Source organism: Spermophilus citellus, assembly GCF_964194105.1.
Source record: "Spermophilus citellus genome assembly, chromosome: 12".
NCBI lineage: Eukaryota > Metazoa > Chordata > Mammalia > Rodentia > Sciuridae > Spermophilus > Spermophilus citellus.
The window spans coordinates 83,004,392-83,021,747 of record NC_138198.1 but is presented as its reverse complement, the minus strand read 5'-3'; the positions used below and the strand labels follow the sequence as shown (position 1 = coordinate 83,021,747).

Here is a 17,356-nt window from a genome sequence, read left to right as displayed (position 1 = left end):
CCACCTAAGAGGCATAGCGTGAAAGCTTCTGGGCAGGCTATCGTGTGCAGAGCAACTCAAACCAAAGCATCCACCAGCGTACACAGCTGTAAAAGACCACAGGTGTCTGAGACATGAGGGCGGAGGCTGGGATGACCTGGGGAACTGCACACACACCTGGAATTTCTCTGAAAGTAGAAATAATGCTATTTCTTAAAGAACTGGTACCCTCATGCCAATCCTTACTAAGGTTTATGTGGATAGAGTTGGGATATGCACATTTTCCTTCAGTTGCCAACTTTGCTATCGAGAATATCCACAAAGGAAATATCACCCTCATTCTGTACTTCAGGGTCCCGTCCAATTATTTTAGGGGAAAATAAACAGGAAAAAAGAACAAAACAAACGAACGAAAGAACCCCAGAGTTTCACACTGTGACAATGCAGGACGTAACCAGGCAAAAGGTGAATGAGGAGCCAAGTGGTCCACAGAAGCAGGGAAACCTAAACAGCTCTAAATGATGCAACTTTAGCATTTCTCCATGTAGGTAAGACCCTACAGGATTGGCAAGTGTGACATCTAGAGATAAGATCCCCTGTCACCTGGTTATGGGCCTACATGGCCTGAGATCACGTTTTCCCTAAAGTAGTGTCTTCTGGGGGCACCTGTCCTCCAGCGTGCAGAGGGAGACACAAACCACACTGTAAACTGAGGCATCTCCTGTCACAAACTACCCAGAGCACAGAAGGGCCAAAGTTACCTGTGTCGAGGCTCCCCTGGGTGCTGCTGGCCCGGCCTATGGAGAGGCTGCGGTGGCTCAGGTTGCGGAACTGGGAGAAGGAGGAGGTGGAGTCTATAGTATTCCTCCGGGCTCCGAAGGCATTTGTGGGTAACAGAAATTGGGTATAAGAAACTGTCTAAAAGGTAAACAAACAGACAAACTAGTGATTATTCCCAGGCAATGCTAGGTTTGCATTCTGACCAAGATATGTGGCTCCTCCAAGTTCAGATCTACTTTTTAAAACCTGCAATTCTAAAATCCAATGAGATCTGAAAAATGAAAAAAATTTTGGCACTCACACACGCCAAATTTGTGCCCAAATTCCACCCTAGCGGACATGAGGTGAAACATAGTTTTAACAGAGCTCACTTAGTATGACTATTCTCATTTTGTGGCAGAAATGTTAACATGTCTGACACATTGTATTGCTTTTTATAACCTATCCGGCAGGATTCCAGAACACATCAGGCCACAGAATCTCCCATTATGTTCCTCAGCAGATGCTGTTTGTGATGTTCAGCTCTATAACTCCCCTCCCTCCTGAGGAATAAAGGTGGAGCAAAGGCATTTCTTTTCTCCTGCCTGGGGAACTGCACCCTACCTCTACCTGGAGCTCAGGGTTCCTGTCATTCAGGTAGAGGAGTGACCAGTTAACTTGGAGGTAAGGAGGGCAAAGGTCATTCACAGCCCCAGAAGCTTCCCCTGTTGGAACTATTCTGGGATGGTTTCCCCAAAGAAACACAGGTTTTGGGAGGGTTGAACCTAGTGTATGCAGGTCAAGTTCATTTTCAACTTTCACTCCTCAGATTTCAACCCACCTTGAAACCATTTAAGGCTGAGGGATTCTTGGCCCCTTGGGACCATGAGAAGCCAAAAACTTCTAGTAGTTGGAATGTTGCTTGCTTACACCACCAGTTAGTATGTTCAAACTGCCACTTCATCCTAGAATATCCATGTATTGGGGGGGGGCAGAGTGTGTGAGGTACTTGTGTTACACACTCAGTTGTCAACAGTATTGACAGAAAAATACACATGCCCAGTGGACTCCGCCATACGGTTATTCAAACAGCTTGGTGGGTTTCCATCTACACAGTGGCAGAGCTGGGGTGGGCTGGTATCACATGCCCAGGAATCTGCCCCCAGAGCTTGCTTCCCCCCGTCACAAGTGAGGTTCAGTCTTACTGCCTCTGCTTCCTGCCCCTGGTGGTTTGGGCACAAACTTGGTGATTGAGGGCCAGGTGGACTTACCTTCCCGTCAGCACCCAGCTCCACACCTTCAAGACCAATGATCTCTTTCAAGCTCATGGCGCCTGCTGACTGCCTCCCTCCATCCAACTTCAGATCCCTGAGGAGTACAAGCCAAAGGGAAAAAATGCTTTTGTGTGCACCCCAAAGAACTACGATGATGTTTACTACATGAGACACCACAGTCACACTGACAAAATGACCAGGTGGGTCCTGGGGGATGGGATGGGATGACCTGGTGTCCTTCCTTGGGGGCCTCACAGTGAGGTTCTTTCTGGGGGTAACTCCATTTTATTTCATTTACACGGACAAACGAAATCCAATTGATCACAAAGTCTGCAGATGGGAGTTGGGCTCAGAAGCTGGAGGCGACCAATGCCACCTCTTCCTCAGCATGGGGCCCTACGTTCTCAGAGAAGGCCAGTTACTGAGAAGCCAAGGGAATGCTCTCTGAGCACCCGGGACAATTGGGCCTCTGGGGCTCCTGCTGCTGGGTTCTTTTTAAAGCTCGTGAGGCCACCTCTCCTTTACCAGACAGGAGAAGTAATCTACCCAGGCATCCGTTTCACTGCTGGCAATGAAAGGATGAGTGGCACAACAGCCACCCTCACTCGTTTTCTAGGCAGCCTGACAAGGTAGTATCTTCTTTATTAGACAGTAATTCCCAGTAAAACGACAAGCATTTACACAACACCACATGATTCAAAGACTTGCACACACACACACACACTTGTAAGGAAACTTGGAGGGACAAGACAGGCATTACTATTGTTAACCCATTTTACAGAGGGGCAAAGAAAGAGGTTCAGAGTAGGTAAATGGCTTGCCAAGGCCACCAGGATAATAATACGTTGAAGGGACTAGTCTTGTGCCTAATGCTCTTTCTAGTACATTTGCTTTGCTTTGGAGATGCAAGATGGGCTCCCCGTGACTACCCTCATGTGCAACTGCTCGCTTTGTCAAAGGATGGATCCTCCTTCCTGATGAGTTTTTCAAACTCTGCACATCAGAGTCACTCGGGGACCTCTGAGAATATGGGGAGGACCTGGGCATCCACACGTCAAGTGACCCAGGTGACTCTAAATTGCAGCCTCATTTGGGGACCGTCTCCCAGCCTCTGTCTCTATGACACAGGGTGCTGGTAAGGGAAAGCCACCTCAGACTGAAAGCCTCCTCACTGTGTGATCTGGGCAGAGGGACCGTATTCAGGGAATGAGAAGCCAAGTAAGAACAAGCCAGACATAAAGGGAGACTCTCCTGGCCAAAGGTAACCAGGAGAAAGAGAGAGGGACAGAGTGGGAGTGGGGAGAACGGGGCACGCCCCTCTCAAAGCTGGAGGACACACAGGTTGTCCTCATCTGTGCCCTTCCGAGGATGGACTGGGTCTCTGATCTTATGTAGAATGCAGAGTCTGATCTAAGACAGTTTTCAAAATAAACACCCCAGACCCTCGGCACCCAGCAAGTGCAGCAATCCTCCTCAGGAGGCGATGGCATCGGCGTGCTCAAAACAACACCAAAGCCACAGAACAAGAGCAACCAACCCACCCATCCCACAAATCTTCGCTCTTTCTATTTATTTTACTTTAATCAGCGCTTCTCCCATTCCTCCATCCATACCCCATGCGTGTAAAAGACTTCAGGTCATTCTAAACAGCCAACCTGCCCCTTAAGGGACAGAAAAGGACAGTAAGTCTTGCAATTGTCAGTGTTTTCAAGAAGGTGCAAGCCACCCAAATGAGGGCTCTAAACACGTTCTGAGAAGGAAGCCCTTTTCCACGTGTCTGAAATCTTCCACACGTGTCCCCTCTGGCAGGGACCATGCTCCCTGAGGGCTACGAGGCCCAGGATCATTTAAACCCAAACACACTGCACCCACCTTCAACTCGCTGCTGCCAAGACCCAGCAGGCCAGAGGACAGCGGGGCTCAGTGAGGCCACCAGGTACTGTCCACACCATCAAGACCTGCTGCTCTGCCTGCTACTAAGCTACCCAGGGCAACTTCTAGAAGCCTTCGGAAAGCAATTAAGGATGGAGACATGAACACATCAGAGCATCCACACAGGGAGAAATGCCTACAAAGAAAACCTTGAGCAAAGCGAGGAGGCAGAAGTCGCACCGTGGGGAGGGACCGAGGGGACCAACAGCAGCAGTGCTGGTACAGAAAAGCAGGCTTTGGTTTCAGTAAAGGACCTCGGCACAGTTCCATGCACTCAGACTTTGCTAAAAGTTTGCTAAAGCCAAAGCCAGCAATGTGTGTCTCATATTCCCAATTTTCTCCTTGCTTTCAGAGAACGTCATTTAGGGCTGAAATTAATAGAAGAGAAGGGAAGATCTTCTCAGGATGAGAAGGCCAAGGGAAAGGAGAATGTTAAAGCCAGCCTGAACTAAGAGCACTCCCAGGGGAGCACTAGGCTGTCTACACAGCATGTCACAGGTAAGGACTCTGAAGGACTTATTTACTGAGCAGGAGTAGTCTGTCTCACCAGTACTGGTTTATAAAGATGGGATGAAACATGGGTGCTTTTCATTGAACCCCTCTTCATTTATCTTCAATTTGCTCACAGCCTTCCCTGAACAGCCTCATCCCGGAGGCCAGCTGTCTGTTTGCGGCTAAAGGTGCAGATCCCAGTGAACAGAAGCAAACCAGCCATGGCTCACCCCACACCCTGCTTCTCGGTGCTTCCCTCAAGGGAAATGAAGCTGTAACAGAAAATATACTCTATGTGCTCATCTTAAACCTAAGAGTCCTCTCTCCAGGAGCTGAACCCCAAACCCTTTTTAAAAGATTTGCAGACCCAGTGGATTGTCCAAGGGCCTTGGGGACATGAAAGAGAAGATTGGGCGAGGCTCTACCACACCTACCCAGAGGAACGGATCTGGACAATTAGTGTGACTTGCTGGAGTCACTACTTCCCACTGGCTTTTCACTTACATCATTCTGCTTTCTAAGCAGCTGGGGCCAAGCGTAAGGAAATAAGTAAGATCCATGGGTCCACTTTCAACTGCACCCGAAATTACATATAGACTAGGACAGACCAGCACTATCCACCAGAACTCCATCTGTGCTGTCCCACGTGGTGGTCACTGGGCACATGTGACAAGTGAGAACTTGGAAAAAGATCAGCTAACTGAGGAACTCAATTTTTAAAAAAATTTTTTTTCTTTACAATACCTTTATTTTTATGTGGTGCCAAGGATCAATCGAACTCAGTGACTCTCACATGCAAGGCAAGTGCTCTACCACTGAGCTCTAGCCCCAGCCCCTCAGGAACTCAATTTTTATGTTATGGTTTGGATGTTAGGTGTCCTCCAAAAAAAGCTCACGACAATGCAAGAAGGATTAGAGGTACAAATGATTGGGTTATGGGAGCCGTAACCTAATCAGTGCATTAATCCCCTAATGAATTGGGTAGTAACTGTAGGCAGGTAGGGTGTGGCTGGAGGAGGTGGGTCCCTGGGGATGTGCTTTTTGTCCTTATTGAGTGGAGCTCTCTCTTTCTGCCTCCTGGTACCAAGCTCTGTGCTCCTTCCCTCCGCCATACTGTTCCACCATGATGTTCTGCTTTACCATGGGCCCAGGGCAATGACGTCGGCCATCTATGAATTGAGACCTCTGAAACTGTGAGCCCCAAAATAAACTTTTCTTCCTCTAAAACTTTTCAGGTCTTTTGGTTCCAGCAGTGATAAAGCAGATAATATAAATTAATTGAAATGTAAAACAGCCACAGGTGGATGATATATACCACATTGGATAATCTTAGTGCTTGTCAGGACTGAGGCTGCCATGAACTGTACCTTCCCCTGGCAAGACAATACAGTCACAAATGACACATTTCTGATTCTGATCTGGTCTCTTTAATTTTTCTTCCCCAAAATGGCTTGGCCATTTTTTTGTCTGTTGTCCTCAGGACATGTTTGCCTAATAGGCCCCAGCTCACTGAAGAGACTGTCAGATGTCCTAGAGACAAGACCCAGCAGGATTCCCCCAGTGGGGTGGGAAATAATGACCAGGGGGTTCTCATGCTCAGCACTCCATCACCACCCTTGAATAGAGCTCCCAGCCTTAACAGAAGCTCCCAGTCCAAACATGGCACGCTGTAGTGGACTTTCCTGCCCAAAGCAATGGGGGTAGGAGCGGTGGGGTGTTGACAGTGCTGGAGAATACCAGCCAGCAAGGACTGGTGGTGGTCCCTGTGTCCTAGGGATTACAGAAGGCTCCGGGTCCTTCACATGATCCTGGAGGAGGGAAGGATACCCCAGGATAAATAAATTTGAAAGTCCTTTCAGTCCTGATGAAGGGGGAATAATAGTTCATATTAGATACATTAAAAAATGATAATTTATTGCACACTGAATCTACTACCCTGGAATCTGCTACATTCACACTTTAAACACTCCCACTGGCATGATAACTACCATCATACCACTCTAGACCACTGATTGCTTCATGGTGGCTGGAGACAGACACTTTTCTGTACATTTTCTCTCTTGGATTCGGGGAGAGGTTGTCACTAGCTTTGGGGTTCCCATCTTGGTGGATGTGAACTAAGAGAACACATAGGTGCTCAGTCCCACCACAGAAAACAAAACAGGTCATTGAAGCCATTTCTAACGAACATGGGTTCCCTTTTGTCAACTGTCGAATCTGTGTAGAGGGAGATTGTTAGGATCTGAAAAACATTTTTTCATAAAAAGGCTGACAAACTACTCTGGGTTAATTTTTTTCTTAGCTAAATGCTCTAAATAATGTCACTGTAACCTGAAATTAACGTAAATCATAGGAAATTGCTCTTCTTTGGCTGTATTTGACCCATATAATGACAGCAATTTTACAATGTACCCGCTAATAGTACTGATGACTGCTCAGGCCTTGAGTGGCCTTTGCTTTCCCATGGTTTCAGAAGCCAAAAGGGTTAGTGTTGCCTACAGACAGTAGCTGTGAACACTGGATAGTCACTGAAAAAGGATCTTTAAGACACTCTAGTGAAAAAGAATTCAGCAGAAGTCCCAGTGGAGTAGCGATAAAAATCTCGGATGTTTCCCAACATCACTGTTCTGAATTCTAACAAACGTTATGAAAATGAAAATATCTGTTTGATTCACGTTGCCAGCACTAACCCTCCAGTACCAGGAGACAGAGCTGAAGGACGTGGAAGCGAATTAAAGTTGCACTTTTCAACTTCTTTAAAGAGTCTAGATTATTCGTTCCCCCAGTTAAATCTAGAGTTCAAATATTAATTTATTGTTATGATTTAGATAGGAAGTTTCCCCAGAACCTTGTGTATTGAAGGCTTGGTCCCCAATGCAGTAGTGTCTGGAGGTAGAGCTCTTGGGAGGTGACTGGATCACGAGGGCTCTGACCTTATGAGTCCATTAGTCCACGGATGGATTAATAATCTGATGGCATTATTGGAAGGTGGTGGAAACTAGGGTCTATTGGAGAAAACAGGTTACTGGGGGTATGCCTTGGGAGAGTGTAGCTTGTCCCTGGCCACTTCCTCCTCTCCCAGCCCTGCTTCCTTGCTGCCATAAGCTGAGTAGCTTTCATTCCCCATGATGTTCCTCCTCACCTCGGACCCAGAGCAATGGAGCCAACTGATGGTGGACTGAACCCTCGAGTCAAAATAAATCTTTCTTTCTCTAAGTTTTTTTTCCCCCCCCTCAGGTATTTTGTTACCCTAATGCAAAGCTAATTAACACATTTATATTCCACTTCCTTTTAAAAATGGAGGAGGAAATGCCATACACAGATATCATCCAAAATTATGTCTGTTAAGGTTGAAAGGCTACAGCTTATGATTAGTCAGGTTACAGGAGGAAATCTCATTTCTCCAGATGCCCTAATGGAACCACTGGTAAGCAGCCACGAAGAACTGAAGGTTCTAGTTCTTGTCTCCCATATCCTATTGATGCTTCAGCTTGGACTTACTTCCCTACACAAGCTCATTTCCCATTCTGTGCAGGCTTGGTAACTTCTGCAGAGGTGGTAGGCAATAAAGAAACTTTGCAAACCCAGCATAATGATTTTCTTCTTTTTTTCAAAGACTGATGTTTGAAACTGGCCCAGAGGAGTAGTTGCATGGGGGAACAAAGGAAGGGCTAAAGGAAGGTGTGAGGCCACTAAAACCAGAGGTGAAAGTATATTTGGCGAGAGAGCCAAGCAGCACTTACACCCTTAAGCAAGAAACAGAAAATGGGGATGTAACATCCTTCACAGGATGGCCCCATGATTCATTTAACACATTTCTCCTTGAAAGCCTGTAACTTCTTGGTAGGAATCCCCAGACCCGTCTTAAGTCTTTGCCTCCACAGCATAAAGCCCCCAAAATGCATGTGATTTTGCCACTGTGGGGTCACCTGATCAAAGCAAAGGGCCAATCTAGATATCTCGGTGCCCAAAGGGGATTATCTAGGTTACTATTAACCATAAAATAGCCAACTCCTGATTTCATCTTTTACAAAAGGCAAAATGATTTTTCATTTCCTCTTCGTGGCGTGCTGGCAAAGGCCCAGCTGGCTGCTCACTGAACCATAATGCATGGAATTGATCTTGATGGGAAAACAAGATTCCCTATTAGATAACACCAAGTTCAAGCTATGGCTCTTTCCTTGGGGAACATGATTAATTTGAACTAGAATTACTCCTTTAAAGAAAATATGATCTAAATCCTTTATACCTGGGAAGTAGATGGAAAAAAGTGTTTGTGTTTCAATTAACTGGCTTCCAGGGCTTTCTTCTTCTAAGATGAGGTTGTCCTGCCTTTTAACCGTGATCATTTTCTCTAATGGTGGCCTCGCTTAAGACCCTGGAATGCCAGCGAGGCGCTCCACTGGGCACTTGCTCTTTAAAGGACAACAATAGCTCAAACACTTTGATGTGTAAATAATTTAGGAGCCGATTAAATATTAACAAGATTTCTAGCCCCTTCAAAAAGAATAAAGACAGAGATTGGCTGCACAGAAAGCAAAGCCTGAAAGCTGGATTAGGAAAGGAAATACCACTGTGCACTAATTTTAATTAAGAGATTATGCATCCACTGGAACTCCACCAGTGTTCATCTTAGCTGCAGAAGCCCCATTTATTGCCTGCTGGAGTTCGGATCTGGAATGTTCTGCAAAGGCTTGTTAAAGGCTTGGTCCCCAGCCAGTGGCACTGCTATGGAGAGGTGATTAGAGGTGGTGCCTAGTGGCAGGTCTGAGGTCAAGGGGCATGTTCTTAGAGGGGAGAATGGGACACCCTACCCTTCCTTTTTTTCACATCCCAGCCATGAGGTGCATGAATTTCCACCAACACACACTCCCCCCGTGATATACTACCTCACCACAGGCTCGAAAGCAAGCGGGCTAATAGACCTAAGTGGATTATATCTAGTATTTGTCAAAGTAACAGAAGGCTAACACCCTGCTCCTTCAGACGCTGTGCAGCTGCCATCTTGGATCGGGTCTGCTTACTTAGGTCAAAGCAGAGAATCACACCAACAACGTTCAGAGCCAATGGACAAGGCCCAGAGCGAATGGGGGGAAAAAAGTGAAATCAAAAGCAGCTTTTGGTCTAGAAGTCCTGCCCTCTCACACTCAGCATTTCATGGATACGCCACCCCACCAGGGCAACTGGCAGACAATGAAGGGGGTCTTAATGTAGCTTACACCAAAATCTTTGTGTAAAGGCAGCTCCTATAAACAGCCGGATAAATGGCATGATTCACCCATGAGATCATTCCAGAATTGGTCTGTGTGTGTGGGAATATGCTTGTGTGAGGAAAGAAACACAGTTTGTGAATGTGTAATTTTCCACAACGAAAAAAGAGAAGTTTCTGGGGGAAAGTGGTTGGGCAGGAAGGGGGGGGGGATGGGCCTGGAGCCAGGCAGGGAGCATTTAGGCTTGAAGGCTCTCTCTAAGAATAGAAGAAGCTGTTCTCTGTGTCACAAAATGATCAACACTCAGGAAAAGGACCCAAGTGGATGACCTCATCTGAACGCCCTGAAAGCCAAAAGCTAAGGACATAAACACCATGTGGAAGCTGTTGACAATTTAAAGTCACACCCCCAGAGATACCTTGCAGTCCACTGGGAGGCCACTTCCATCACACAGTCACCGATGCATCTGGGGTAAGCAAACCCAGAAACCTTCGCTCAATCATGGATGGGTATCCAAATGGGTCTGCACCTTCCACGGGCACCATGGAAATGGGTTTTTGCTGGAATCCTCTAGTTTGGTTTGTTTCACATGACCTCCAAACCCAAGTTTACTGGGTTCATTTCTACTTTCCTCGGGTCAGATCCATATACCTACCGATGTCCAAATGCTTCTGGAAATTAAGAACATTTGGGGGCACTGGCTTCAGTTCCCTTTTGCATAGGGACAGTCCCAGGACCAGCCCTCCTGGGACCACACCATGCTTGTGGTCTCTCTCTCTCACTCACCAGTGAGTTACACTCCAAGTTTCTGATCTGGCAGCCCGACTCTCAGAATGCATTTTCTCATCGCTGCTGTGTGATACATGGAGATCAGCCCACAGAGTACCCTTTTCGCCTCTAATGTTACTGAGCCAGCCCTTCAGTACAAGCAAGAGCTCTGGCCATAGAAGCAAAACGTCAGAGGGTAAAAGAGGGCAAAGGAAAGGGAGGAAGTGGAGCCTTTCTCTTGGTTTCCTGGTTTGCGACCGACCCTCAGCAGCCTCCTGAAAGCTCTAGTTTGCATTATTCCAGCTTCTTCTCTGAAACTCCCTTTCCTTCTCTGGGCTCCGGCATCCTTTTTCCTAAGCTGTTTTTTTTTTTCCTCCCACAATTTCTTCCCTATCTACATCTAAACCCATAAATTCCCTTGCAGTTTCTTGATTTTCCACCCCTGGTTCCGCGGTAGTGGCACAGCAGCAAAGCAGGATGCGGGTGGGGACTGGAAGATGAGAGGAGAGTGGTCTTGGATAGGAAGCACGGGGAGAGTTGTTTACTAAGCAGGGGAAGAGTCGAGAAAGTTCCTTCAAAGTCCTTTTATGCACCAAACTTTGCCAAGCCAAACCACAGATCCACGCTAGAATAGAGAGCGCGATGATGACTAATGTGGATAAAAGGCAGAGAGATTCAGGCTTGGCCTTGGCAACTGTTAGCTGAGAGAAGAAGAGCTGGTTTAAGACTGGGATTCTTCCAGAAAAAACGGTACAGTTTACAAGCCTCGTCTGAGAAGAGTGTTTACAGCAACAGGGAGATTTGATGTTACAGTTATGGTGGAAAAGATGGGCAACATCTGTTCCCCTTCTCCACAACAGGTTTCTACTAGCATGTTGTGAAAGGTGGGATCTGGCAAGAAAGACCAAAACAATCATCTTCACATTCCACACAAACATACTAGTGGGGGAAAACTGGAAGGATATATACCAAAATGTTAATGCTGGCTTTGTCTAAGGAGGTGAGCCCTCATTTATATCTTCCTTTTGTTTGTATGGATTTTCCAAATTTGCTTTCTAAGCACGTACCACTGAAGAAAAAAAAATTTAAAGTCCAAATAAAAGCAAATCTGAAGATGAATCCATTGTGTATTCAGAACCACTCGGGGAACCAGGCTGGAGCAGTTCTAGAAAGAACAAGGAGACAACTCTGGACTGGACAAAAAAAAAAAAAAAAAGGACCTGAAATAGACACACAGCCTGTCAGGCACACAGAGGGAACATTTCACCTAACACTCTCCGAGCTCCCTGAGGTTGACATTACAGTCAGTTTTATAAATGAGTAAACCCAGGATCAACAAGACTAGTTGGTTCACCAGCACCACCGAGTGCACCATTCCACCACCACCAGGTGCCCACCAGCACCGAGGGCAAGGATGGACGTGGGCAGTAGTTTTCCTAAGGGGAGAATGGTGGAGAGGAGGAGTGGGCTTCTTGTTCCCATTCCCGATTCTCCAGAACAATTCTGAGGTTAGCTGTCTTATTTATTGGTGTTCTGTATAAACTTGGGTTGAAAGATTGGCTTCTGAAGCTTAAAAAAAAAAAAAAAAAGAGGAAGGGGTGGTGGGAGCCAGAGAGGCAGAAGAGAAAGCTACAGGCCTCAAGAGGCTGCACATTCTTTCTCATTTGGGCTGAGGAGTGCTCCTTATCACTGAACTCCATGGAATTGGCATTACACAAACTAGCTCCTGTTTCAAGCACCTTTTAATAAGTTAGCTCAGGGACACTCCAACAAGAAGTAGCAGTGCCCTTATGTGCAGGAAGGGCTTCCATGTTCACAGAAGTATGTTTGGCTTACCAAGCTCGGCTCGTAGGCCTGCTGCTGTGGGAGGTAATCCATCCCTGGTAACGACTGGTGGGACCACAGGCTCATAGCCATGTAATTTGAATGGAGTGGGCACAGCCTGTAGCCAGTTGTCAATCTAAGCACGCCAGTAAGTCCTGACATCTTCCTAACGCACGTACTGATTAGAGACGGCCAGGCTGGGCTCCAAAAGGGTTGGGCGATGTGGACGATGTGCCTGTGGGTGGGGTGAGGAGAACCAAGGCAGGGGCTTCACTTTTTTCTGGACGTGAAGAGGGGCTCTAGGGACAGGGTGAAGTACTGAGCCTGGGAAAACTGCTTCCTTCTTAACTATGCTAGATGCCACCCAAACACGTCCCTTGCTTTAAACAGAAGCATTATACACAAAGGGAAAATCATGTATTGATCTGCTCAAAATAAGGCTGGGTGTTATTTGCATTTTGCTCACGTGGTGCTGATTCGAAGTTCAGACAACTCGATGTGACAGAGGGCTAGGTGAGCCACTCAGCCAAGAGCCAGGCATGCCAATGGGGCTTGGGGAAAGTGTGCAGGTGTGACCTTAGCAAAAGGCCCTGGGATTTCTTGGGTTTCACATTAAGGATTCAAGTATTTGTGAGCTGCACTGAAGATGCGCAGCAAGCTGCTCAGGCCAAGGCAGATCTGCACAGGCTGGGGGGGGCTGATGGACAGGGGGTGCCACCGGGGAGGGAGCACGGGCCAGGGCACCTACATCTGGAGGTGGCTTGAGACTCCCTTTTGTCACTGTAGATGTAGCAACTTTCATTGTTGTTGTGACAGAAGCACTCTGAGAGGCAGGGCCCCAAGGTCCAGGCCAGACCCCTCTGGCCTGAGGTCCTCTCCCAGGCCCCTCCTCCCAGCCATCAGAGCAGCTCTGCCATTTCCCTGAAGAGGTCCACAAGAACACAATGCAGGTTCAGGGCTTCTGAGACAGGACTTGCTCCTGCTAAGGTAGACTAGCCTCATTTGTTGGGGAAAAATATAAACACATATATACACACGTATGTTTTCCCATATATACATGTATACACACGTGTATATAGGTATACGTGTACACACATATAAACATAAATTTATATTTAATCTTCCACAATACTAGCAATTCTCAGAAGCCTGGAGATGGCCCTCAGAAACATTTCATTCCTTCATTCAACAGATGGAACCCAAGTGTCTTCTACGCACCATGCACAGTGCTGGAGCTGCCTTAGACTAAGACACAGTCCATACCCTCAAGTTAAAAAGAAGTCCACAAAACTTGTTAACACTTTAAGTTGTTGTAAGCGCTACCATGGGCTGAGGCAGAGATGCCACAAACATGAACAAATCCTTGGCATGGTCTTGGGGGTGGGGGTTGGAAGGCTGGGGCAGCTCCCTGAGAACAGAACAATCTTCTAAACTTTGCACCAAGCATTAGAGCCCCACAAGCGAGGAGAACCTTACCAATTAAGGAACTGTGAGCATCCTGCTGGGGCTGAGAGGGGCTGGGGAGAGATGGTGCTACGGAGGAGAACCCAAGCCGCACCGAGAAGGGCCCTGTCTCTTTGCTAAGAAGCCCAGGATGACGAGAGAGGTTGAGCAGGGGCTAAGCCTTCCAAAGACACAAGGCTGAAACCTCCAGCTCTCATCTGACTTCAGACCTGTTTTCTTAAACTGAACAGGAAAGAAATCACAGGTGTGAGTTGGGATGAGGAGCTGGCTTCAGTACCTAAGGGGAGGCCTGAGTGGGCAGAGCAGGACGGCTGGCCCTCTCTGCCATCAAGCCCAGGGCTGGATGGTGCTGCTTATTGCTGGGCCTGGCAGAACTTAGACCCCTGGGGTTTAGGAGCTTATTTGGATATCTATGGAATCTGACAGGAAATTGTCTTGCTTTGAAGGAGACATGAGCACTGGGTGGGATTTCTTAGGGACCCTGGCTGCCCTGAGGGTTCCCAGGTTAGAATTTTCCTTGAGTTGAAGTCTTCAGGGGCCACCCCAGGTTCAGTTTGGGCACAGGTGGATTCTTCAGTGACCCACTGTGGCAGAGACCACAGACTGGCTCAGCCCACCCAGGAAGACTGCACCACATGTCCAAGGTAGCCTCCTCTCCTGTGGTCCCCTCCAGAAAAATAATATACCAAATAAAACTGCAAGAAGTCACTAGATCTGCACATTTTTTTAAAACTGCCAAGTGGAAGTGCTGGTGAAACCTGGCAGAGGAAGTGAATCACACGTGGGGGAGGACTTCTAGCAAGCCCTGGCATGGGGACCAGTGGCAGTGGCAATAGTGTATCTATGGGAGAAGTCCCAGGGCGTGGCTGTCACTGGCCCTGGCCACACTGGCTCCCACTGTGCTATCCCCACGTGGCCATCCTTGTTTCTCTCCACCAGAGTTTGTGCGCTATTGCCCCAAACTGGCCATCAGAGGATTCTGTTGTCTGCAACCCGGGACAGAGTATACTAACTACTCTGTACTCCACACCCATATCGCTCAGGGCCACTGTTGGAGTTTCATACTGCAGGCACGACTTTGAACTCCTAAATATGAGAATAAAGGACAGTTCTCATTCAGGATTCCCCCAGAGACGCATGGGGTGTGCCCTGGGAGGATCCAATGCCAGGGGTAAACCAGCAACTTCCAAAGTCATTGAAAGTCACCACCCTGATCTCATTTAACCTACAGATGATTTCCTGAAGTGTCATAGGCAAGCAGAAAGCTCTGTATTTGAACTGTCCTGCCACCCATCCTTTGTGCAGAGGCATTTCTGGCATTGTACACAGTCACCCTCCCACTGGTCGTCTTTCTCAAAAGCATACATTTTTTTTTCATACACTGGATCAAGTCTTTGGGGAAAGGCCCTTAGGAAGCCATAAATCACGTCATGGTGGTGTTCGGAGGGTGACCTGGGTGCAGCAGAGAAGATGCTCCCAAGACAAACAGGGAGCATTTCGGTGTCATGACAGGAATGTGCCTCTGCAGACAGCCACAGCATCAGTGCCACATAGATGCCTCCCCCTTTTCACATTTCCTGGTCTTAAGATGGCAAATACCCACATGGGGATTCACAGATCATTCTTCACTCAGGATTCTACCCAGAGAAACCTGGGGTGTGCTCTTGGAGGATTCAATACCACAGGGTAAACAAGCAACCTCTAAAACCTTTGAAAGCCACCACCTAACAGCTCAGCCGACAGACTCCAGGAGGTGGCCCTCATGTGGCACAAGTAAGTACAAGAGCCAAGCTGGTCCTGACCTTGGAGCTTTACCATCACCCAGAGGCATAGTAGCTGACATTGCCTGGGTGTCACTGGTCCTGAGCCAGCAAGCCCAGCCCCCAAGGGGTGGTCATAAAGGGAAACAGACTTGCTGCTCCAGTGTGTGGTAAGGCTGGGGACTGCCTCTGTGAGCTGAGCTGCCCCCCCCCCCAGTGAACACAACAGGTCAGGATATTTAGCGACCCTCCTACCAGTGGGGGAGATTGCTAACACCTTCTCTACTCCAGCCTTCTCAAGACAGTACTATGAGCACCTCCCTTATATGAAATTCTTGGGAGGAAGAAATGAGAAATCTCTAGAAGGCACAGAGAACAGTGCGTAGCACCTTGAAAATAACATTTAGGTTTTGGGGTTTTTCTATTTCTTTCTTTCTTTTTTTTTTTTTGCAGTGCTAGGGATTGAACCCAGGGACTCACCCATGCTAGGCAAATGCTCTATCACTGAGCTACATCCCCCAGAGCAGGTTTTAGCTTTATTAACTTTATTTAGCAGGTTCACACAAATGTATGACTACACTCTTCAGTTATTCCTAAGGAAATACACTCTTCTCTCAAACAGATTTCTCTACAAATTGAGGCAAGGAAGCATAAGCTTGAATTCATTGGTTAAATAACCAGAGCCATCTGCTTCCAGTTGAAACTCTAGAGATCACCTTGGGAACCATCCTAACATCAGCTTAGTGGAACCAGGTGGCATGAAAAATGACCACGAACATCTCACACTGTTCTGGAGCCCAGGTTGTTCCGGGCCCTCTCCTGTGGTCCACTCCAGAAAATAATATAGCAAATAAAACTGCAAGAAGTCACTAGGATCTGCACATTTTTAAAAACCGCCAATTTTTAAAAGCTGGATGAAGAATAACTATTCGGGCATAAGCTCGTAGAAACTGCCAATCGTGGGGCTGGGGATGTGGCTCAAGCGGTAGCGCGCTCGCCTGGCATGCGTGCGGCCCAGGTTCGATCCTCAGCACCACATACAAAGATGTTGTGTCCGCCGAAAGCTAAAAAGTAAATATTGAAAATTCTCTCTCTCTTTAAAAAAAAAAAAAAGAAAGAAACTGCCAATCATCGACAGGTGGGAAGTGTGAAGAGCACGTCTCACTCATGAATTCCTTGTTGTATGAGACTTACCGCTTCCACATGGGCTGTGCCAGCAAACACGAAGACAGCCATCTGAGCTGGCAGGATCTCTGGAGAGGAGAGCCAAATGTCCCCACCTTACGGATGAGGAGCTGAGACAGAAGGCCCAGTGAGCACTAGGGACATCCCAGGACCTGGTCCCCAGCTCTCTTCCCTCCCCTCATTACACAGAGCCCAAGGATGCAGTGTTGGCCAGAAATGAGATTCCAACTTGAAGACAGCCGTACTGAATTTTCTCTAACTAAAGAGCCACTTTCTCTAGGGGCGGCCTTGGCAATCCCTCTGCCTGAATTCACTGAACTCTTCCTTCTGTGTTCCAACACACGCTGCTTAGAACTCACACAATTATTTGCTATTTTGTTTGATGGCGAGTTTGTTTATACCCGATTTCTGTTTAGGCTCCATGAGGCAAGAGTCATTGTATCCCTACTGCCTTGGGTGGTGCCAAACATACAGTAGGTGCTCAACAGAATTGAGTGCGTAGAAAATTTCTGGCATGCAGTGATAGCACATGAAGGTCCACATAGGTAGTGTGTAAGAATGGCAATGCACTTGTGGAGGTGGGTGGAGGGAAAGGGGCGTTACATAGCAAAGGACTTTTAGGTAACGACTTGGGGACAGTTAAAGTGTTCTCCAGCTCCTTCTTGGGGACCCTAATTTTCATGAACTGGAAACTCATCCCTATATCACT

At 47.3% G+C, this 17,356-nt stretch overlaps 1 protein-coding gene across 2 annotated transcripts in view; it reads right to left on the bottom strand.

The window, feature by feature from the left end:
• CABLES1 (Cdk5 and Abl enzyme substrate 1) overlaps positions 1-17,356 on the bottom strand; it is a 110,700-nt gene that overhangs the window by 20,255 nt on the left and 73,089 nt on the right. For both annotated transcript variants that reach the window (XM_081262619.1, XM_081262620.1), the window contains 2 exons: positions 2,010-2,106; positions 741-897 (listed from right to left, as the gene is read on the bottom strand). In XM_081262619.1, coding sequence (XP_081118745.1) covers positions 741-897; positions 2,010-2,106 — 254 coding nt within the window. The remainder of the gene's footprint in view (positions 1-740; positions 898-2,009; positions 2,107-17,356) is intronic.